Source organism: Anomaloglossus baeobatrachus, chromosome 5, assembly GCF_048569485.1.
Source record: "Anomaloglossus baeobatrachus isolate aAnoBae1 chromosome 5, aAnoBae1.hap1, whole genome shotgun sequence".
Lineage (NCBI taxonomy): Eukaryota > Metazoa > Chordata > Amphibia > Anura > Aromobatidae > Anomaloglossus > Anomaloglossus baeobatrachus.
In genome coordinates, this window is record NC_134357.1 from 500908073 (window position 1) to 500932351 (window position 24279).

At 45.5% G+C, this 24279-nt stretch overlaps 1 protein-coding gene across 1 annotated transcript in view; it reads right to left on the minus strand.

Annotated features, from left to right (window-relative positions):
• Nucleotides 1-24279, minus strand: part of LOC142312829 (uncharacterized) — a 177211-nt gene that overhangs the window by 75336 nt on the left and 77596 nt on the right. The window contains 1 exon segment of the mRNA XM_075351815.1: nucleotides 17406-18052. Within this exon segment, the coding sequence (XP_075207930.1) occupies nucleotides 17406-18052 (647 nt within the window).

Consider the following 24279-nt stretch of genomic DNA (forward strand, 5'->3'; position numbering starts at 1 on the left):
CGCAGGTTTCGGATCGCCATCAACATTCTGTGTCTCCAAGCGGCTACTTCCTATTTCTGCTGCTCCTCCATGCGGTCAGCAATCCTTTCAACCTCCGCTTCCAGCTCCTCTGCTGTCATGGGCCTTGACCAGCCCTGCTTCTTCTGATCACCCTCTGCTGACGCCATCTTGCTCCTTTCCTTGCTCATCAGCTTCTGGCCTTATTTTCGTTTCTCCTCCCACAGTGCTGGAGTGTCCCAGCAGTCCGGGGACAGATCCGCCCCCTTCTCCTCCTCTTGCGAGGTCAGAGCGCTCTTGGGATTCTGGGACGGACACTCCTAAGTGGGTGGTTACTTCTTCTGCGTGCGAGCTGCAGCTTTTTGATGACGCACTTTCAACGGTGACAAAGAAAATGGCGGCGGTTCAAATTTTTCAATTGGACCACCGAGGCACACTGTCACCCGTCTGAACGGGTCTAGTCCTGGATCCTGTTTGTGACGCCAAAAAGAAAGATGTGTCGCTCCAGGGATGCTGAGCCTCTTCAGGGATGCCACAGGGTTTCTTCAATATGGCAACAGGTACTGTTAGTTTTGTATATGTCGTGACGCCACTCACGGCTTGCGGTCAGGGATGTGAGTGACCGCCGCTGCAGGTTTTTAGGAGCGTCTGGGGCTGATGGGGTCTGCAGCCAGATGATGTAGCCTCCCGTGAGTGAGGCAGGCACCAGGGGCTTGGGTGAGCAGAGAAGCGGGTCCAGGAATAACACAGGCTCAGTCCAAAAGTCTTTAACTGATTTTTACTCTCAGATGTTGCTGGAGGTGACCCGGGCGTTGCTGTGATGAGCCAGGTAGGACCAGAGGCTCCTTCGGGGCAGTCTGAGGATAACCAGTTTACTCGCCTTCCTAGCATTTCTGTGTTCGGATAACCCCCTGACTTGAAGTACCATGGGGGTCTATCCAGGGAGTCGCAACTGCCTTTTCTCCCTTGTGTTTGGCCCATTTGCCGGTAGCATGGACCAGGTGAGATGGCTTCAAGCTCTGTCTCCTTATGGGTCCCTGCGTTGCTGCTGAGGCTCGGACTCTGTGTGGTTGGTGAGGTACTTGTAGTTCCCCATCACAGGCAGGTTTAGCAGATAGTTAAACTGGAGTCTGCTCTAGGGACCTGTCCCCATACGTGCCTAGTCACCCCAGACACTTCACTCTGACTCCCTGACTGACTGCCCAGGTGACCGTTCTCCCCCGCCAACTGTCACTACACCGCGCAAGGTCTGACTAGTGGCCGTGTGCGTATCACCTCGCGACTGCCACGCTCCACTACCAGACTGGCTCTCCTCTCTTCCTGACAACCTCTGCACTTTAGCTCCCAGCCCCTCCGCTCCACCTCTTCAAAAGATTTGAAAGCTAGCCCCCTCTGGAGACTACCCAAGGTTCCCCTCTAAAGCCGAAAACACACATCCGTTAAAACCACGTCCGTGTAAAACGGGCCGTTTTTCGGGTCCGTTTTCCGTTTTTTAGGTCCGTTTTTATGGTATGTGTGGCCTGCGTGTGTATCCCGTATGCTAGCCGTCTGTGCGTGTGGAATGTCCGTGTGTGCGTGAGTGAAATAACTGACGTGTGTGTGTTGTCCGTGTGAAATGTTCCGTGTGTGTGTGATGCACAATGTCGTTGATACATGTCGGCAGACAGCAGACAGAGTTGCGCGATGAGAATGAACTCGGGTGAACTTCACCCGACTTCATTGTCATGCCGCGGTTCTGTCTGTGTGCCGCGTACTGATTAGCGGTCACCCGTGAAGGACTCACCGGTGACCGCTAATCCCCTGAGTGACTGAATTGAGCAACCCTCTCTCATACTTACTGTTCCCCGATCTCCGGCGCGGCTCTGCACTGCTGTTATAAAAGCTCCAGCGGCTTTTACTATTTTGAAAAAGCCGACCACTCATTAATTAATCTCGTATTCCCTGCTTTACCCGCACACAGGCGCCTGTGATTGGTTGCAGTCACACACGCCCACCACGCTGAGTGACAGCTGTGTCACTGCACCCAATCACAGCAGCCGGTGGGCGTGTCTATACTGTGCAGAAAATAAATAAACAAATAATAAAAAAAAACGGCGTGCGGTCCTCCCCCCCCTATTTTAATACCAGCCAGATAAAGCCATACGGCTGAAGGCTGGTATTCTCAGGATGGGGAGCCCCACGTTATGAGGAGCCCCCCAGCCTAACAATATCAGTCAGCAGCCGCCCAGAATTGCCGCATACATTATATGCGACAGTTCTGGGACCGTACCCGGCTCTTCCCGATTTGCCCTGGTGCGTTGGCAAATCGGGGTAATAAGGAGTTAATGGCAGCCCATAGCTGCCTAGAAAATCCTAGATTAATCATTTCAGGCGTCTCCCCGAGATACCTTCCATGATTAATCTGTAAATTACAGTTAAAAAACACACACACCCGAAAAATCCTTTATTAGAAATAAAAAACACTAACAAAGTTCCTCATCACCAATTTATTAACCCCGACAAAGCCCTCCATGTCCAGCGTAATCCACGGACCTCCAGCGTCGCATCCAGCTCTGCTGCATGCAGGTGACAGGAGCAGCAGAAGACACCGCCGCTCCTGTCACCTCCACGCAACAAATGAGGTGAGTAGCGCGATCAGTTGAGCTGTCACTGAGGTTAATCGCGGCCACCGCTTGATCCAGCGGTGGCCGTGAGTTACCTGACTGACAGCAGCAGATCGCGCTACTCACCTCATTTGTTGCGTGGAGGTGACAGGAGCGGCAGTGTCTTCTGCTGCTCCTGTCACCTGCATGCAGCAGAGCTGGATGCGACGCTGGAGGTCCGTGGATTACGCCGGTCATGGAAGGCTTTGTCTTGGTTAATAAATTGGTGATGAGGAACTTTGTTAGTGTTTTTTATTTCTAATAAAGGATTTTTCGGGTGTGTGTGTTTTTTAACTGTAATTTACAGATTAATTATGGAAGGTATCTCGGGGAGACCCCTGACATGATTAATCTAGGATTTAGTGGCAGCTATGGGCTGCCATTAACTCCTTATTACCCCGATTTGTCAACGCACCAGGGCAAATCGGGAAGAGCCGGGTACAGTCCCAGAACTGTCGCATATAATGTATGCGGCAATTCTGGGCGGCTGCTGACTGATATTGTTAGGCTCGGGGGCTCCTCATAACGTGGGGCTCCCCATCCTGAGAATACCAGCCTTCAGTCGTATGGCTTTATCTGGCTGGTATTAAAATAGGGGGGGGGACCGCACGCCGTTTTTTTCAATTATTTATTTATTTATTTTACTGCACAGTATAGACACGCCCACCGGCTACTCTGATTGGGTGCAGTGACACAGCTGTCACTCAGCGTGGTGGGCGTGCGTGACTGCAACCAATCACAGGCGCCTGTGTGCAGGTAAAGCAGGGAATACGAGATTGATTAATGAGCGGCCGGCTTTTTCAAAATAGTAAAAGCCGCCGGAGCTTTTATAACAGCAGTGCAGCGCCGCACCGGAGATCGGGGAACGGTAAGTATGAGAGAGGGGGGGAACTGACCGACAGACAGCGAGAGGGACAGATAAGACAGACAGACCGACCGACAGACATAGAGAGAGACCGACCGACGGACTGAGAGAGAGAACGAAACAGAAAAAGAAAAAAGACCGACATCACATGAAAAAAGCACAAAACGTACAGGGAACAAACAGAGATGCGTCCGTGTTACTCGGACGTGCGCACAGACCCATTGACTTTCATTGGGTCCGTGCTGCATGTTGCGTGCTGAAAACGGACATGCTTCCGTGCAAAACGGAGACACAAACGTACCACGCACATGGACCCAAGGACCTTAATGAAAAATGCACATGTGTCCTCAAACATTAAATAACATTGGTGCACATTTGGCCGTGTCTCTGGTATATACGGAAACGGACCAAACACGCACGTTTTCTACGGATGTGTTGCAGGCCTAAAGGTGTGTGAGATTAAACCAAATTATCCCAATAAAGCTATAGATTATTAAAAAGTTCCTTTATTGATGGCATATTAAAAACATAGACACAAACAATAATTAAAAATCAAGGCAAGGGGAGCACGTACTAAACCCACAATAACCAAGCATATACAATAAATTTACTGAATCTTTAGCAGGCCAAATAACAAGCTCAAAGTATAGAGCATTACAAAAGCAGTTTACAACATCCCTATATTGGTAAAATACCAGCAAAAATCTGCATTAGTATGCACTAAAAACTGCCCATTACCACACTTAGCTCATATGAATACCAGACCTGCTGTCATATTAATGGTAAAATACTGCTCCCCTGCCAGCCACTCCAACACGTGTTTCACACCGCTTCCTCAGGGAGTGATGTGGAGGCAGGCAGTGAGCATTCTTATATAGGACCGGCACATGTGTAAAATTAATCAATCTCCCTATACCTTCATATGTGGCGCCACCATGTCAGTGCCCCGACCGGAAGCCTAGGAGCGCGTCACCGTCGACCACGTCACACGCATGCGCAGAGGGCATGCGATGACGTGGGAGAGAGAGACGCATCCCCTAGCAACCGCCGGGACGCAAACAAGCGGCGCGCGGCAAGGGGAATGTCACATGCTGTAACCAGGTCACATGACCACATTGTGAAACCGCCCTACCAGGAAACCCAGGGGCGCACCACCCCAAACCACGTCACCAATGTCTAAGCATATGATGACACGGATGGGGGGCGCGCGTCCCCAGGAAAACCCAGGACGTCAGATGAAAAGCGCATAACAAAGGGCAGATAACATACTCGAAAGGGCAAACCATGAACCATACATTACTTATAATCAATCATACCACACCTTATATCCACACAGGCATACCAAACTCACAAAATGAAAATATATCTAACTATATAATTACATATATATATATACACAATAATGAATTAAACTATTAAAAAAATATATATATGACTAAAAAATGTAGTACAATTAAAAAGTGCATGTGCACGTGAACAACAAATGTATATATATAATAATAGAAAAAAAGTGCATAAATATATACGTGAATTAATTAATAATAAGTAATCAAGTGACAGTTTTTTTTATGAAGAGTGAAAAAATAGGAAAAAGTGAAAAAAGTGATAAAAGTGATAAAGTGAAAAAATATGAAAAAATATATATATACACTGTGAAAAAAACTTTTTTGTTAAATACAATAAAATTGTACAAAAAATATATGTACCATTCAATATACAATTCACTTTATTATATCAATAAATACTAACCACATTATTACCAAACATATACCTCCCATAAAATTATTATTATTATTAACACACATCCATACCAAACCCCTTCTGGAAAAAAAAAAACAAAATATACCCATACGTCAAAACACCTGACGCCCACCAAAATTTTATTAGATAGATAAGCTCACTCCATATAACTATAAAAGCACTTAATATCAATTCATTTACCACTATACAAAATTATAATCATTACCCTAATAAATCATTGCAGAGTATAGAATTTTCAGATCACAAAAAACTACCAAAGCCCCATTGTTCGTTGAGTCCAAAATGTGCAATTGTTCTCAAAATGGTGATCCATCGGCATTCTTTTTGTAACAGACGGGTCTTCAAATCTCCTCCTCTTGAACCCATATGGATCCGATCGATACCTTGAACCTTCAACCCTTTCCATGAATCAGGATGTTTATTACGAAAATGCCTAGCCAATGGCTTTAGCTTCTTGATGGCCTCAAAATCATCAGATTTAATCTCATATGCAGACTTGATATCCCGTATGTGTTCTTGAATACGGACCTTTAACTCCCTTGAGGTCATGCCCACATAGAAAAGTCCACAGGGGCACGTCGCAAGATATATTACCGCCTCTGTCTTACAATTTATGTGATGGACAATTTGAAATTCCCGTGTTTTCGCGGCGTTCCAGAAGGTCTTTGTCTTCAAAATAACATGACACACAGAACAGCCCCCACACGTCCATGATCCCCATTTCGGACCTGAGGACTGAAAAAGAAAACCGGGCTTAGATGGAACATAATGACTTCGTACAATAGAGTCACCAATGGTTTTAGTCCTTCTAGCCGTAACAGTAGGAACATCAGATATAAACTTTCTGATATCCTGATCCTGTTGTAGGATTGGCCAGTACTTTTGAAAAACTTTCATCATATCATTCCATCTACCATGATAGTTGGTAATAAGGCGAACAATTTCCTGATCATTAGATTTTTTCTTTGGGATCAATAAATCACTCCTTTTACTACATCTAGCCCGGTTGTATCCTTTCTGAATACAATCCTGTTTGTACCCCCGCTGTACAAACCTCCTCTGGAGCTCCACTGCCTCTTTTTCAAACTCTTCATCCTTATCACAAATACGACGTGCACGTATGAACTGCCCGGTGGGTATTCCTTTTATCACATGAGCTGGATGTGCAGATTTTGCATGTAGATAGGCATTAATGCTGGTTTCTTTACGAAATATCGTCGTATGCAAAGTACCATCCTGATCCACAGATATTTTCAAATCAAGGAAATCGATAGTCTTTTGTTCGATCCTATGGGTTAAGCGGATGTTATTATTGTTTATATTCAAAGTACGCAAAAATGCGTCCAAAGCCATTCTAGATCCCTGCCACACAAAAAGGACATCATCAATAAATCTCATCCAAGATATAATAAACCCACCCATAGATGCCTCATTGATGGGTATGCACTCTTTCTCCCACAATCCTAAAAATAAATTTGCATAAGAAGGGGCGAAAGCCGCCCCCATGGCTACGCCCCTCCTCTGCAAATAATGCTGATTCTTAAATAGGAAAAAAAAAAAGGTGTGTGAGACCTGGTTGCTATGTGTCTGTGCGTACACACCTCATTCTGGCCCTTTGGTTTACCTGGAAGTACTGTCCCAGCATGGGTGCAGTACTCAGTGGTGCCTGATCAGGTCAGGGGCGCCACATATACAGCTCCCCCCCACAAGGGAATACAGCTCTCCCCCCCACAAGGGAATACAGCTCCCCACCACAATGGTATACGGCTCTCCCTTCCACATGGGTATACAGCTCTCCCCCCCTAAAAGGGTATACAGTTCTACCCCCCCTCTAAAAGGGTATACAGCTCTCCCCCCACAAGGGTATAGTATACAGCTCTCCAATGTTTTCTTATACAGCTCCCCAATATCTCCTTAATCCTTATACAGTTCCCTCCCCCAGGTATACAGCCCCCAATGTCTGTGTACAGCTCCCCCCGATCTATATATAGTTAGCTAGAGTCAGTGTAAGGGGATTAATCGTGGTGCTGCAGAGTTGAATATTGGCGGGTGCACGACACTCGGAAATGCGGCCAACAGGCAGGTAGATCCACAGGAGAGGAGGTGTGACAGGAGAGGAGGCGGCGGCATATGCTACTTCTCTGCTTCTAGTAATATTTATCCTCAAGTCGGCGCATGGCGTTAAGAAAATGGCAGCCACTGCCCACAGTGGTGGGGGCCCCCTTAAAAGCTCTTGTGGTGGGTGCACCGGGGCTGGAGCCCCGCCTGCCCCACCTATGATCCGGCCCTGGAACTGAAGCTCCCCATAGTCGGCAGCACTCATGCAGCCCCAAATTATGAAATTCCCACCACCATGCTTGACTGTAGACAAGACAGTTTTCATTGTATTCCTCACCTGGTTGCCGCCACCACGCTTGACAACATCTGAACCAAACAAGTTTATCTTGGTCTCATCAGACCACAGGATATGGTTCCAGTAATCCATGTCCTTAGTCTGCTTGTCTTCAGCAAACTGTTTGTAGGCTTTCTTGAGCATTATCTTTAGAAGATGCTTCCTTCTTGGACAACAGCCATGTAGACCAATTTGATGCAGTGTCTGGTCTGAGCATTAACCGGCTGATCCCTCCACCCCTTTAATCTCCGCAGCAGTGCTAGCAGCATTTATATGTCTATTTTGAAAAGACAACCCCTGGATATCACATTGAGCTTGTGCACTCAACTTTCTCGGTCAACCACGGCAAGGTCTAATTTGAGTGGAACCTGTCTTGTTAAATTGCTGTATGGTCTTGGCCACCATGCTGCAGCTCAGTCTGCGGGTGTTAGCAATCTTCTTATAGCCTCGACCATTTTTATGTAGAGAAACAATTCTATTTTTCAGATCCTCAGACAATTATTTGCCATGTAGTGCCATGTTGAACTTCCAGTCAGCAGTATGAAAGATAACAAATTTACCTGCTCCCCATTCACACCTAAGACCTTGTAATACTATTAAGTCACATGATACCAGGGAGGGAAAATGGATAATTTGGCACAATTTGGCCATTGTCACTTAGGAGTGTGCTCACTTTTGTTGCTAGTGGTTTAGACATTAATGGCTGTGTGTTGAGTAATTTTGAGGACACACCAAATGTACACTGTTATACAAGCTGTACACTGCCTACTTTACATCGTATCAAAGTGTCATATCTTCAGTGTTGTAAAAGATATAAAATATTTACAAAAATGTGAAGGGTGTACTCACTTTTGTCACATACTGTATAACTGTTCTTGTTAGGAAGTCTCCTTGAATGCTGCTGCAAGATTTTAAGTGAAAGATCAACTCCTGCGACTTCTGCTTCGATCACCAGGCGGTGCCATGTTCCCACTGTGGATAGTGCTGGTGATAGGAGAGGAGTCAGTGCCAGTGGCTCTGGTGAGCACAGGCTCCACTCAAAAACTAAGCTAGGTTTCCCTGGGACTTGCAGTACCACTGGCTGACTGTAGGTGGTGTGTCGTTCACCTGAAGTTACCACTATTCAGCTACAGCCAATGGGAAGACACCAAACCCTCCTAATTCCCCTTCCTGTCTGCTGGTCACTGCCAGAGATAGTTCTGAATTCCTGCTTCCTGGTTCTCGTTCTGTTTTGTATAGTGATTCCTGTGTTCTGACCTGCCTGTTCTCTGACTACCCTCCTGCCTGCCGTTTTTGTACCTCGCTACCCATTCCGGATTTGACCTCTGCCTGGTTTCCTGATTACATCCTTGCCTGTCTGATTTTGCCCCTGTTCAGCATTTCCTGGTTGGATCCTGCCTGACTACTACTTTCATCAGACTGCAACCTACCACAGGTAGTGATCTCTAGGGCCCTGTGTAATTCCAAATCCCTGTATAGGGGTTAAAGGGTTTCAGGGTTCTCGGGGTCTTGCTTTGTGAGCAGCTTTCTTCTAGACTGTCTGTTACAGCCAGTCTGTGTCTGTGGTTCCAGGCAGACGTTACACAAGGACAGGAGGTGATGTTCCAACCTACAAGTTTCTTACTAAGACTTTCCTCAGATTCCCCTATTTTTCGCTCCCTTGATGTTGTAGGTGAGCTACTGTGGTCATATTGACTGAATACATTCTGACATGGATTCCACGAAGTAAAGATTTTGCTGATTTGAGGGCTTCTACTGCTCTTAACTCTCTAAAGTTTGGAGATTGCCCATCCATGTCTTTCAGCCAGATAACAATGTTTATTTTTATACAGCGTTAAACATATTCCGCAGCGCTTTACATACATCAGCAGCACTATCCCCATTAGAGCTCACAATCCAAATGCCCTATTTGTATGTCTTTGGAGTGTGGGAGGAAACCAGACTACCCAGAGGAAACCCACGCAAACACAGGGAGAACATACAAACTCCTTGCAGATGTTGTCCATTGGAAGGCAACCTGAGAGACCATGGATCCCCAAACATTCTTGCTGGCATCTGTTGTTACTGATAATAGGGGATATTTAATCCAAGATGTTACTTTCACCAGATTCTCTGGACTGGGCCACCAGACGAGAGACGCCATGATAAGGTAAGTGGAAACTTCTGCTGAGTGAACCTGGAGATCTGTCCCAGCGTGAAAGGATGAAGTTCTGGAGAACTGTTGTTTGAGCCTGAGCCCAAGGAACTGCCTGGATGCATGATGTCATGGACTCCAGTGATGATATTGCAAATCTGATAGAGACAGTCTTTTGGTTTCTTAGAGCATACATTTTGGATTTTAACTGTAATTGCTTGGGTACCGGAAGACAAAAAGGTCTGTTCTTGGGATTTTTTTGAGAATCCCTAAGAAGACACTCTTGGTGGAAGGAGTAAAGTCTGATTTTTCTCTATTTATATACTAAGCCAAGGATCTTAGAATCTGAAGTGTTGACTGGAGATGATCTCTGAGATGTGGAATAGAGGGAGCCATAATTAAAAAAACGTCCAGATAAGGGATGAAACAAATGTTTTGCTGATGAATGCTACTGACTCCACCATGATTTTTGTAAATATTTGAGGAGCTTAAGAAATCCCAAAAGGCAGGACATTGAACTGAAAGTGAAGAGCTTTCTGACCTTGCATGACTGTGATAAGCATCCTGTAGGTCAATGGTTGCCATGACAAAGTCTTTGCCTATTATTGGGACCGTGGATCTTATAGATTCCATTTTGAACCTTCTGAAGGTAACATGATGATTTATGCGGTTTAAATTTATGATAATTTTGTAGGTCCAACTTGTTTTTTTTCTGTCAGAAATAGGCTACAAGAATGGACCTTGCCTTTTTCTAATTTTGGAACAGAGCAAGTCACACCTGCTTATAAGTCTTGGATCACTGAATATAAGATCTTCTCTAATCTTAGAGATGGCAGGGGTGTTAATTTCAGTCTGTCAAGAGTGTAGGAGAACACAATTTTTGATCCTACTCTGACTAATTCCAGAATTCTCTGATCTGAAGATATATTCTGCCACGGAGGAAGAAAGCTTAAAATTTTGCCTCCTACTTATTTGGCGTCATTGTTTTTCTTGACATTGGTTCTGACAAATATTTTTTCCCCTTCCCCCTTTTGGGTAACTCCAGTGATCCATTTTGCCTTTCCCTCTGTACTGCGAGGTTTGGGCTTGTGACGGACGAAACAATAATCTTTTGAAGATTTTCGGTTCAGGAAGTGACGTCTTATTCGAAATTTTCTCTAGCAGATTATCTAGAGCTAGACCAAGCACATATTCTACCCTGAATGGGATAAAGCAAAGTTTAGATACAATATCTCCACTCCACATCTTCAACCAGAGGGCTCTCCTTCTGGTATTTGATAAGACTAAAGATCTGGCTGCTATCATAATAGATTCTGCTGTGGCATCTGCTAGGAATCCTGTCATCTTTTGAAAGAGAGTGTCACAGAGGTGTCGGGGTAACAGGAGCACGGACCCCTAAGTTGGCCCTTAGACTAGAGACCCTGTGCTATCCCTTGTCCCAGATGTAGCCTTGATGGTAGCAAGGTCTGGACTGCCAGCATGACCCTAACTCCTCTCTGAACCCTGATCTATCACCCCCTCTCCCCCACCCCAGAAGAGAGCCGGGACTGGAGAAACAAACCCCACAAATAACACAGACAGGGGAAGAATCAAAACACATGCACACTGCAATCAGACACAAGGGAGAGACAATACGTGCCTAGGAAGAAATAAAACATACAGAGTAAATAAACTATAAGCAGGGATCTTTCCACACCACACAGGAAAGCAGACAACAAATAACCAGGCTCTGGATCACTATAATATGGACAGATATTGTTGAAGCAACGCTGAGCTATATTCGGTGAGGAGCAACCAGATGCAGTACCTTATATAAAAGTGAAGGCAGCTGTGAGTAGTCAAAGCAGCCTGAGCGCCTAACAGTAATTCACAAAGCCAGCAGGAATGAACTCCTGCTGGGCTTGAGAGCAGTGAAGCTAAAAGAGCCGACTCCCGAGTCAGGCTCAGAAACTAAGAAACCTCAGGTTGCTTTTCACATTATGTAGTGTGAAAAGAGTCCGATGCCATCATGACATCCAGCGAGTGCAAAGCTGAACACTGCATGACAGTACCCATTCTCAGGATGGCGGCGATTGAAAGCCCTGATCAGACGCTCTGCATGAATATTTGATGCTGGCACCCAAGTTCTCTTCTCCGGACCATAACCCCGCCAGTGCACCAGATACTGCAGAGAATGACGAACCAACCGGGAGTCAATGAATCTAGCCACCTCAAACGCCAAGGACCCATTAACCAAAACCGGAGGTGGAGAGGTGGGAAGAGAAGTTCCCGAACCCACCAATCTCTTTAAATGAGATTTGTGGAACACATTATGAATTTTGTACACTACAGGTAACACCAACCGGAAGGCCAGTGGATTGATGATGGCAGAAATTTGGAATGGACTGATGAAATGTGTTCCCAACTTTAGAGATGGTAAATTTAAGTTTGATGCTTTTTGTGGATCACCATACCTAATCACTCACAGTTTCAGACCAGGCACAGGTCTACAGTCAGCCACATGCTTGTATTTAGTCCCCATGCTAAGCAAGTGTCGCTAAACATTTCTCCATGTAAACACCAATACAGACCCTACCTGGTCATCTTCTGGTATCCCGGAAGAGTGACCCTTACGCAATGTACAAAATTGAGGCTGTTAACCATAGACATAGAAGAAAGGCGATACACCCGAGAATTCATGACTGTGGTTGTTAATAGCAAACTCTGCAAGAGGAAGAAACGCCGACCACAAAACAACACAAATATTGTTTCAGATTTTGATTCATACGCTCTGTTTGTCCATTGGACTGAGGGTGGAAAGCAGACGAGTGGGACAATTTAATCCCCAGGCGAGAGCAGAATGCTTTACAAACATTAGAGATAAATTGAGTACCTCTATCCGACACAATGTCAGACGGAACTCCATGGAGTTTGACCACCTCATGTATGAACACAAGTCTTGGCATTAGACAGAGATGGCAATGCAACAAAGTGGATCATTTTAGAGAACCTGTTAACCAACACTAAAATCACTGTATTTCCAGCAGAGGGGGGCAGATCCGTAATGAAATCCATCAAGATATCAGTTCATGGCTTGCTTGGGACACTCAACGGTGGCAAACACCCAGACGGACAAGAGTGCGATAGCTTAGATCATGCACAGATGGTACATGTGGACATATAGGAGACCACATGCCTTTGGATCTTAGGCCACCAAAAACAACGCAGCAGGAGGTCCAGTGTGCCCTTCACCCCAGGGTGACCAGCCAAAACCAAATCATGATGCTCACGCAAAACCTTAAGACGAAGGTTCAGGTGAACAAATGACTTGTTCGCTCTAACCCTCGGTGATACCTAATCCTGGGCCTCACCAATCTTAGACTCTACCTCAGTACTGAGAGCTGACAGTACCACACCTTTCTGCAGGATCGGCAGCAGTTCTTCCTGAGGTTCTCCCCCTGGAAATCTCCTGGACAACGCATCCTACTTGGTGTTCTTAGACCCAGGGTAGTAGGTGACGAAAAAGGTAAACTGTTAAAAAGCAAAGACCAACAAACTTGTCTCGGAGAAAGGCACTTGGCAGACTCGAGATACAAGAGATTTTTATGGTCGGTGATAACAGTAACCGGGTGGATGGCCCTCTCCACGAAGTGTCGCCATTCCTCAAATGCCAACTTCATGGCATGTAACTCCCTATTATCTATGTCATAGTTACATTCGGTTGGCGACAAGTTCCTAGAAAAGAAGGCTTATGAGCGGAGCTTACCAAGTGACTAACCCTGAGACAATACAGTTCCTACACCTACCTCAGACGAAAATCTCGCATTGCACTCGGACCAATGTTAAGTAATGAGGCAGCTCTGATCTGCTATTTTTTTCTCAGCTCAAATCGGACTGAGGAAAAAAAAAAAAAAATCGCAGCATGCTGCGATTTTTAGAGTTTCTCGTGCGAGTCACTCCAATGAAAGTCTATGGGTGTGAGAAAAAAAACCGATGTCACACAAACATAACACGCACCATCCTAGTGACATGCGTTTTTCTAAATACATTTATCGCATGTTGCAGAGAACACTTGAAATGAGTGAGGTCTGTCGATGTTGGTCAATCTCTATCTCAGTCAGTCTCTCCCTCCCAGTCTCTATTCACTCTCTGTCGGTCTCTCCCACCCCCTCTCTCATACTCACCGATCCCCGATCACCAGAGCGGCGCTGCACAGCTGTCACAAAGCTCCGACGACTTTTCCTCTTTTGAAAAAGCCGGCCGCTCATTATTCCATCACATATTCACTGCTTTCCCCGCCCACCGGCTCCTATGATTGGTTGCAGTCAGACACTCCCCCACGTTGAGTGACAGCTGTCTCACTGCAACCAATCACAGCTGCCAGTGGGCGGGTCTATATCGTGCAGTAAAATACATAAAGAATTAAAAAATAAACGGCGTGCGGTCCCCCCCCCCAATTTTCATACCAGCCAGGGTTAAGCCATACGGCTGGAAGCTGGTATTGTACAGATGGGGAGCCCCACGTTATGGGGAGCCCCCCACCCTTAAAATATCAGCCCGCAGCCGCCCGAACTTGCCGCATACATTAGATGCGACAGTCCCGGGATTGTACCCGGCTCATCCCAAATTGCCCTGGTGCGGTGGCAATCGAGGTAATAAGGAGTTAATGGCAGCAGCCCATAGCTGCCACTAAGTCCTAGGTTAATCATGGCAGGCATCTGCCCGAGATACCTTCCATGATTAACCTGTAAATTAAAGAAAATAAACACATGCACCCAAAAATCCTTTATTTGGAATAAATGACAAAAAAACCCCCACCCTCTTTCACCACTTTATTAAAGTCCCCAAATACCCCGCCAGGTCCGACGTAATCCACAGAGGTCCCACGACGCTTTCAGCTCTGCTACATCGGAAGCTGACAGAGCGGCCACAGACCACGACCACTCTGTGAGCTCCCTGCAGCAACTGAAGTGAGTCGCGCTATCAGCGATGACGTCACTCAGGTTACTCGTGGCCACAGCTCTCAGGTGGAGGACTTCAGCTGTGTCCGCGGGTAACCTCAGTGATGGCACCGCTGATCACGCAGATCACTTCTGTCACTCAGGGGAAAATCAGGCCACGACACACAGACAGAGCCGCAGGATGACAATGAAGTCGGGTGAAGTTCATTCTGATCGAGCGGCTCTTTCTGTGTCTGCTGTCAGCGGCCATGTAGCAGAGCTGAATGGCAGATGACGTAGCTGCTAAGAATAAAAATGGATCACATACGGATCACACACGGACTACAATCAAGAGAAAAATTACAGAATTGCATTTCAGTTTCATTGCACACGGATCAACACGCAGACAGAGCTCATGCTACTTTCTAGCATGAGAATCAGTCCGAATTTCAAATTGCAAGTGCGACTCCAGCCTAAAAGAAAAAGACACATCGGGCTGCATAAGTACCAGAGTTGACACAAAGCATTTTTTCAGACAATCAAAAGCATTTTTAGACCAGGTAGAGAAGTCCATCCCTTTCTTGTTCAAATCAAAGTTTATTAGAATAGAAGAAGATAATCAAACAATTGCACAGAGCGCAGGCTGAGGGTATATATCCCAAGCTAGCTGCTAAAAACATCACAGTTCCTTGACTACACCTGCGCCACTGGCAACCAAAAATAACAAGTACAATTCGTATGTGTGTGAAATAGGAAGAACAAGTTGAAAAATAAAGAGATAAAGAAGAGGAGGTGGAAGAAGAATTTAGAGACAGTAAAGACAACAGAAACGTTGGAAAGTAAGATGAAAGGGGAAGGGTACAAAGGGTTCCCACCCGAATGGACGTGCCCTCCTACATCAAAACCACATTTTCAAGGCTAACCTTCCAGGTACAGAAATAAGAGAATGGAAAATTACCTACATACCTGCCCCCCGTGAATCCATAGACCCATATCCGTTGAGTCCCTGAACATGATCCACGGGGCCCACGTAGCATCAACTTTGTCCTTGTTGCCGAGTGTCTGACCTATCAATGTCTCCATCCTGAGGATCACGTTGCACTCTGCTATGAATTCATCCCGTGATGGGATTCTAGTTTGCTTCCAATATCTTGGAATTAGGTTTCTAGCAGCTGTTAAAAAATGTCTTAATAAACCTTTCCTAAACCCTGAAGCAGAAACATTCCCGAGGGACAGGAGAGCTAACTCTTTTGTGGGCTGGATCTGCCTCAAGGATAGTTTGAGTAACTGGAAAATGCTCTCCCAGAATGATCTCACCGGGGAACATGACCACCAGATATGAGTGAGGGTTCCCCTCTCCTTTTGGCATCTCCAGCACACATCAGAGGCTGATGGAAAGGCAGCATGGATACTCACAGGACACCTATACCACCTAGATAGGATCTTGTAGCACCTCTCCTGTGATATCACATTCAGCGAAGTTTTACCAATAAAGAGTAGGATTTTGGTCCGCTCCTCAGCCGAGAATGGCCTCCCCCACTCTCTCTCCCATTTCCCAAAGTACCCAGGCAAGCCGTCCCTTGCACCTCTGCATCTGAGAAACAAGTCATACAAGGTCGAAATGGTATGGCCTGGAGAATCCTTCTGTCCATCCCTTTCTTAATCATACTGGTCAGATGGCTTGCTATAGCCAAAAAATTCTTTATGAATTTTCTATAGTAGTTCATGAAACCTAAGAACTACTGTAGCACTTTAAGGTTTCCAGGATGGTCCCAATTAAAAATAGACTGCACCTTGGAGGGATTCATCCTAAACCCAGACGCGGAAATAATGTAGGCCAAGAAAAGTAACTCCTGAACTATACATGAGACATTATTCTTTGAAGAGATTTTATGTTGGTTTCTTTTTTAGAAACTATTTTAATTTTCACTAGTCATCTTTTATAAGGTGAAATACTAAGTGCACTTTTGTAGGTTGGTTAATTTATCACAATTTAATAAAAGTTAAGTTTTATATTCTTTTCTCAGGGATCCATCTTTGATATAAGGAATATTTGTTTTTCAGTGTTATTATTTGCCATGGAAGTTAGCAACATTTTAGTGGAAAATGTATTTTTCTGTTCATTTCGTTGATTCAATTTTGCAATATTTGCTGTTAAGCAGAAAAAGTAGAGAACTTTGACAGGCACTTTGAATAATATGAGTGGTTCTGTTTTGGAAATGGGATCATATATAGGCTTTTCAAAGTCACTTGAAATATGAATAGGTCTCTAAAAATAAGTTTTGTAAATTTCCTTGAAGAAATGAAAAACTGCTACTAAACTTTTAAGCGTCCTAACATCTTAATAAAAAAAAAAAGCACATTTGAAAAATAATGTTAACATAAAGTAGACAAATGTAAAATACTATTTATTGCATTTTTTTGCCTGGCATGGCTTTCAGGTTTAGGGGTATAAACAATGAAAGTCTGAAAATGATAAATTCTTCATCAAATTTCCAATATTTTCATAAATAAACATAAAACATATTGACGTACACTAACAAAGTATAATTTGTCATGAAAAACACTTTCACAATCATTGGAATATATTAAAACTATTTCAGTGTTATTACCAAAAGGTGATATCAGATTTAAAAAATTGGGCTTGATTGTTAACGGAATATTAAGAAAATAATTACTTCTCTGTGTGACTTACCTGATGTTTAAGAAGATGTGATTTCTGTCTAAAACACTTTCCACATTCTGAACATAAAAATGGCTTTTCACATTTGTGAGTTCTTTGATGTGTTATGAGATGTGATTTTTGTGTAAAACATTTCCCACATTCAGAACATAAAAATGGCTTTTCCCCTGTGTGAGTTCTCTGATGTGCAATAAGATGTGATAGCTCTGTAAAACATTTCCTACATTCTGAACATGAAAACGGCTTCTCCCCAGTGTGAATTCTCTGATGTTTAACAAGATCATAATTACTTCTAAAACATTTCTTACATTCAGTACATGAAAATGGCTTCTCTCCTGTGTGAATCCTTTGATGTCTAACAAGCTTTGATTTAATTCTACAAAATTTTCCACATTCCGAACATGAAAATAGCTTCTCCTGTGTGTGATCTCCTTGACATTTAACTTCTCTTATGTTATTTTTATTTTGCTTAGAAGTCTTTAATGAACCAGAAGATTGGACCTGTTGTAAAGGATCAGATGATAGATTTTTACTTTGAAGGGCTGAAGATACATCAGCTATAATGGCATGATCTTCACTTGCAGCTGGTGTGATACCATCATCTTCTGCTTTAAAATCTGAAAATATGAAATGTCTCCATGAACTCTGGGTACAGTCATCTGCCAGGAATAAAAACAAACAATGTTACTGTTTTTCAAAAACAGTGCTTTGACATTATAGTACTATTCATAATATATATTATACATTTTATAACATTTCTATACAAATTGTAGTAACATTTAATTATCAACTAAGACAATAGACCTAAAATCATGGACTAATAGATTATGATGGTAGGGCACCATGTCGTACCCTTTCAATTTTACACTTCTCTGATGAGGCCAGCTTCTTCAAAGTTTTCTATTTTAGTTCTAGTTGCAGGTTCAGTGGAGAATCATAAAAAAGGTAGTCGTGGCAACAGGAGACCTTTTAGTTAAGGACTAATGGATTATGAGTAACCTATTTGCCACTGTAACTAAAAGATATGTCTTTTGGGGCTGGAGAAACACAGAGTAGGCTCAGTTCCTGAGCCCGTCTCATACCCTGTAGTTCCGGACACATGGTGGGCATGTGCACTGGCAACTATTGGCCACTCCACGACTTGATGATGGAGTGCCAATGGCATACAATTGCTGCCAAGAGGTCTAGAACATGTCTCCACTGTTGCCATGTTAGTCCCCCTATGAAGTTCAGCTGGGCTTCACAGCAGAATGGCAATTTAGCTATTTACAGTTGTGCTCAAAAGTTTACATACCGCAGCAGATTTTTTACATTCTTGGCCTTTTTTCAAAGAATATGAATGATAACACAAAATCTTTTTTTCCCACTCATAGTGGTTGGGTGAAGCCATTTCTACTGTGTTTTCTCCTTTTAAATCATAATGACAACCAAAATCATCCAAATGACCCTGATCAAAAGTTCACATACCCTGGTGATTTTGGCCTGATAACATGCACAGAGGTTGACACAAATGGGTTTGAATGGCTAATATAGGTAACAGCCTCACCTGTGACTTATTTGCTTGTAATGTGTGTGTAAAAGCGGAGTGAGTTTCGGGGATCCAGACAGACTCTTGCATCTTTCATTCAACCACTGACGTTTCTGGATTGTGAGTCAAGGGGAAAGCAAAAGAATTGTCAACGGATCTATGGGACAAAATAGTTGAGGTGTATAAAACAGGAAAGGGATACAAAACAAAAAAGAGATCGATGAAATTGATAATGCTAGTCAGCAGTGTTCAAACTGTGATTAACAGATGGAAACTCAGAGGCTCTGTAAAAACCAAACCACGATCAGGTCGAGCAACAAACGTTTCGGCCACAACTGCCAGGAAAATTGTTCAGGATGCAAGAAAAACCCACAAAGAACATCAGCTGAAATACATGACTCACTGAAAACTAGTGGTGTGGCGTTTTCAAGATGCACAACAAGGAGGAACTTGAAGAAAAAGGGGCTGCATGGTTGAGACGCCAGAAGAAAGCCATCACTGCACAAATGCCACAAAGTATCTCGCTACAAAGGCACAGGAAACTTAGTCAAAGTTGAAGGAAAGATGAATGCAGCACGTTATCAGCAAAAACTGGAGGCAAATTTGCACTCATCAGCCCAGAAGCTGCATACTCGACGTACTTGGAAGTTCCAATATAAAAATTATAAAAAACACAAGGCCAAGTCGACCTGTCATTGGCTACAGCAGAACAAAGTGAAGGTTCTGGTGTGGCCATCTCAGTCTCCTGACCTCAATATCATTAAGCCACTCTGGGGAGAACTCAAGCGCGCAGTTCATGCAAGAAAGCCCAGGAATTTACAGAAACTGGAGGCTTTTTGCCAAGAAGAATGGGCAGTGTTACCATCTGAGAAAATAAAGAGCCTCATCCACAACTACCACAAAAGACTTCAAGCTGCCATTGATATTAGAGGGGGCAATACATGGTATTAAGAACTGGGGTATGTGAACCTTTGATCAGGGTCATTTGGATGTTTTTGGTTGTCATTATGATTTAAAAAGAGAAAACACAGTAGATTGACAATAAATGGCTTCACCCAACCACTAACCATGAGTGGAAAATAAGATTTTTGTGCTATTCATATTCTCTGAAAAAAGGGCAAAAAAGCTAAATATCTGCCAGGGTATGTCAATTTGTGAGCACAAATGTACTGCAATAAAGTAGCACTATAGTATACAGTATAAGCCAGGGGTCTTAAACATGCTTCTTGTGACCCACAGGCATGTAGAACCCTTGACAATCGCAGCCAAGTGCAGGGGGCTGCCACCATCAGCGCTTTATTTCAGTTGAATGTATTGTTGGCACTGCGTAGAGACAAACCTTCTGCACAGTTTTACCAATGGCAGCCACCAACCAATCAGAGGCCAGCAGCTGACGTCAAACACAGACGTCAGCTGTTGGCCTCTGGCCAGCAGCTGCTACTGGTATAGCTAGGCAGAGAACTTGTCTCTACGCGGCAATACATTCAACTGAAATAAAGTGCTGATGGCGGTGGCCCCCTGCACCGGGTTGCGATTATCAAGGGGTCTACATGCCTGCAGGCTGCAAGAAGCAGAAAAGAGTACACCAGGGAAATGGAAGACAGTTAAGAAGAATTTTTTTTTTATGTGAATGTGATCAATGGCACAATAGGGGACGTTACTAGAGGATGGGAGGATGGGACATTGCTACAAGAAGGGGACTAAGAAAGGGGGCATTACTACAAGAAGAGGACTCGGAATGGGCATATTGCTACACGATAGGGACCAGGATGGGCACATTACTACAGGATGGGGACAAGGATGGGCACATGACTACAAGATGGGAACAAGGATGGGCACATTACTATAGGATGGGTACATTACTACAGGATGGAGACAAGAACGGGAACATTATTACAGAATAGGCACAAGCATGGGGCACATTACTACAGGGTGGGGACAAGTATGGGCACATTACTACAAGATGGGGACCAAGATGAGCACATTACTATAGAATGGGCACATGACTACAGGATGGGGACAAGGATAGGCACATTACTACAAGAAGGGAACAAGGATGGAAACCTTACTACAAGAAGGGGACAACTATGGAGGACATTACTACAAGATGAAGACCAGAATGGGAACATTACTACAAGATGTTGGCCAAAATTACCACATGGTGAAAATTGAAAGTAGATATTACTTACAAGAAGGGAATAAAATGTAAAAAAATAAAGCATTACATTTTTTACTATTAAAAAGAAGGATTTTTGTGTACTCACCGTAAAATCTCTTTCTCTGAGTCTTCATTGGGGGACACAGGACCATGGGTTATGCTGCTGTCACTAGGAGGCTGACACTAAGTAAACAGAAAAAGTTAGCTCCTCCCCAGCAGTATAACCCCTGAGCCGGAGGCGGGCTCAATCAGTTTAGTGCACAAGCAGTAGGAGGAGAACCAAACAATCCTGAATAAAACAAGGTAAGAAACTATGACGATCCTTCGTGTGACCAGTGAGCTGGGAATACAGGCACTGGGGCAACAGGCATGTCCTATATAACAAAAAACACAAGCAGGGTGGGTGCTGTGTCCCCCAATGAAGACTCAGAGAAAGAGATTTTACGGTGAGTACACAAAAATCCTTCTTTCTCTATCGTTTCATTGGGGGACACAGGACCATGGGACGTCCAAAAGCAGTCCCTGGGTGGGAAGAAAAACCATCACCGGAGATAGGAAGGAAGCCACTTCCCCCTTGCTGGGCTTGACCCAGACCTACAAGCGCCTAATGTTGTTACAGGTGTGCCAATGCCACCCGCAAACCCTACGCCAAGACTGGCCTCTGCCGAAGCTCGGGTGTGAACTTGGTAGAAAAAAGTCAAGGTATGCCAGCTAGAGCGGCCCTGGTCAAACGACGACTGGAGTTCAATCGTTCGAGGGTGCCCCTTGCCCGGTAGACCGCGGCGGAAGTCCATCCTTCATGCGATAGTCTGCACATATGGAGGAAAGGATCCATGTGAAATTCTGGCCCCTGGCGCCAGCACACGCTTCTTGGGCAAGGGTGGAAGGATGGATTGACGGTCGGTGAGACCGAAAAATGGTGTCCGGCAGGCACGAAAAACTGAGGGCTCGCACCAGCCCTGGAACGAACTATGCCCCTTTTAGGCCGAGAGAGGAGCCTAGAACCGAAAAAACCGAAAACCAAAGTCCTCTGCTGGAAGGAAACAGCGAGGTGTCTTGGACAGAAACGAAAGGTTCTGGATGTAGCCCCCCCTTGTCCTGCTGGTGGAGCCGGAAAAGTGGGGAAAAAACGACAAGAGGGCTGTCCGCCCTGATGTCGTCTGTAACAACCCGATGGCCACGAGGAGCCCACCTATCAAAAAACAGGTGGGAGCAGAGAAAAAAGGGGAACCTTGATCGAACCCATCACTGGATTCAGGTCCCACATCTCTAGTGAACGCTGAAATAAATCTTCGAGGAAACTTGATTCCCGGCCCTCTTCAATGCCTGCCATCATCTTGCCCACAGTCCTGACGAGCCAGCATCCGGGATCCACTGATGAGGCCATGTAACTTGGGACTTCTGAGCCCTGGTAGAATAGAGGGGCCCCGACACTGAAGAATTTTGCGGTCTGGAAGGGGCCACGGGGAATTTGCGAGGAGATGAGTAAATGATGTGAAACTATGCTCGCCTGGGTCACTCCCGATCTATCGCTTGCCTTGGTCCATCTTGAGAACCCTCGAGATCATAGGAAGCCGCGGGCAGATACACGAGAGCCTGAACAGGCTACACGACCGGACTAGGGCGTCGACATCTAGTCCAGAGCAGGTGCATACTCTAAGCACCCTTGACAGATCTGGATCGGAAGGCCAAAAATGGTCCACGACCGGAGGTCTTCCTTCGCCAGAGATCTGGCTGGTGATTTCCGCGTTGGAGCCCTTTACCTACGCGAGGTCCATCCTACCGCGGACATCGGCCGTCTAAACGTCCACGCTAGGGATGTGCTGCCGAGATTAGCGAGCGAAGGGACCCGTCCCAGAGCAAGATCTTCTAGGCCTCTTCCCTTGCCATGACACTCTCTGCAACTTCCTGGTGGATGATGTAACCACCGCTGCGGCATGGTCCGGCTGGAACCTGGCTGGGTCACCGCGACCTAGAGAAGAAATTGTAACTGTGCTAGCCAGCTGCCTCTGAAGTCCGGAATGTTGAAGGAGAGACGACTCTCTAGGAGTGTCCCTCGGGACCCCGCCGAGGAATGGTGGGATAGCAAACCCTAGCACGGGGGGCTGGTGACGGTTGATAATAAGCTCCAGAGGAGGACAGGGAGCTTCCCAGGGATGGTTGCGAAGACTGGTCCGCTAGGAGGGGATTGGCGGGTCACCCGCGAAGACGGAACCTTCCTGTCTCCGTTCCTCAGTGCGCTCCGTTGGAGAGTCTGGGATGAAATCTGGTATGTGCACCGTCGCTATCACCACCACAGGCTGTGAAGGAGCCAAAAAACCGAAGGGAAGAAACGGGCGCAGGAGGCAAAAGGCACACGGGACTCTGTGCCAGGAGGGAAAAAACTACTCCTGCGTGAGGAGTAGCCACCCTTGAACGGCTCGAATACTGTGCCTGAGGGATGATGGACCGGACCGGGTCCGGGAGGGCTCCTTCCGGTAGCCCAGCTACCCTAGTAGCAAGGAAGGGGTAGCTTCCTAGAGGGTGATGATGGTCTGAGCCTCAAGGCGATGGTTCTTGAAGGGAGACTCTGGGCCTCCCGGTCGTTTCTGGGCAGAGAAAGCCTAGCAGCTCTGCAGGGTAGGATACGTAGGGACAGTGATCCCTGTAAGCGTTTTTAGAAAGGCTGGAACGGACCGCAGCCCTGCAAGGCGGAGATAGTTGTTGTAGGGATAAAGGCTTCCAGACGGGTTAGCGTGAGGGAACGAACCTGGTGCATCAGGGCCGATGCCGGGAAGGGGATATACCCTTCTCTTACGTAGCCTAGGGGGGAGAGTAGCCTACCCTGACGTAGTCTAGGGATAAACGCGACCTATCTCCGAAAGGGCGTTCCCGAAAGTCGGAAAAAAAGTCAGCGACTTCCTAGATATCGAATCTGCGTTCCTGATCCCGAGTCAGAGGTCTCGATGGTGGGAACACTGATGCTAGAGGTTCAGGCCGAGTAGCGGGCAGACATCAGGTTTGTGAAAAGAGGGTACTCACTCAAGAGGATACCCAGCCCTGGGTCGGCATAGGTGGGACGTGGACCGCTGCGTATGGTGTCCGGGAAGTCCCTGCGGAGCGGCACGATAGTGACGAGAAGCCCCGAGGAACCCAGGCGGGTCGCATAAAGGGTAGCGTGTCGCTTCCTTTCGGAGCCCCCTTCGAGAAGGGGCAAGACA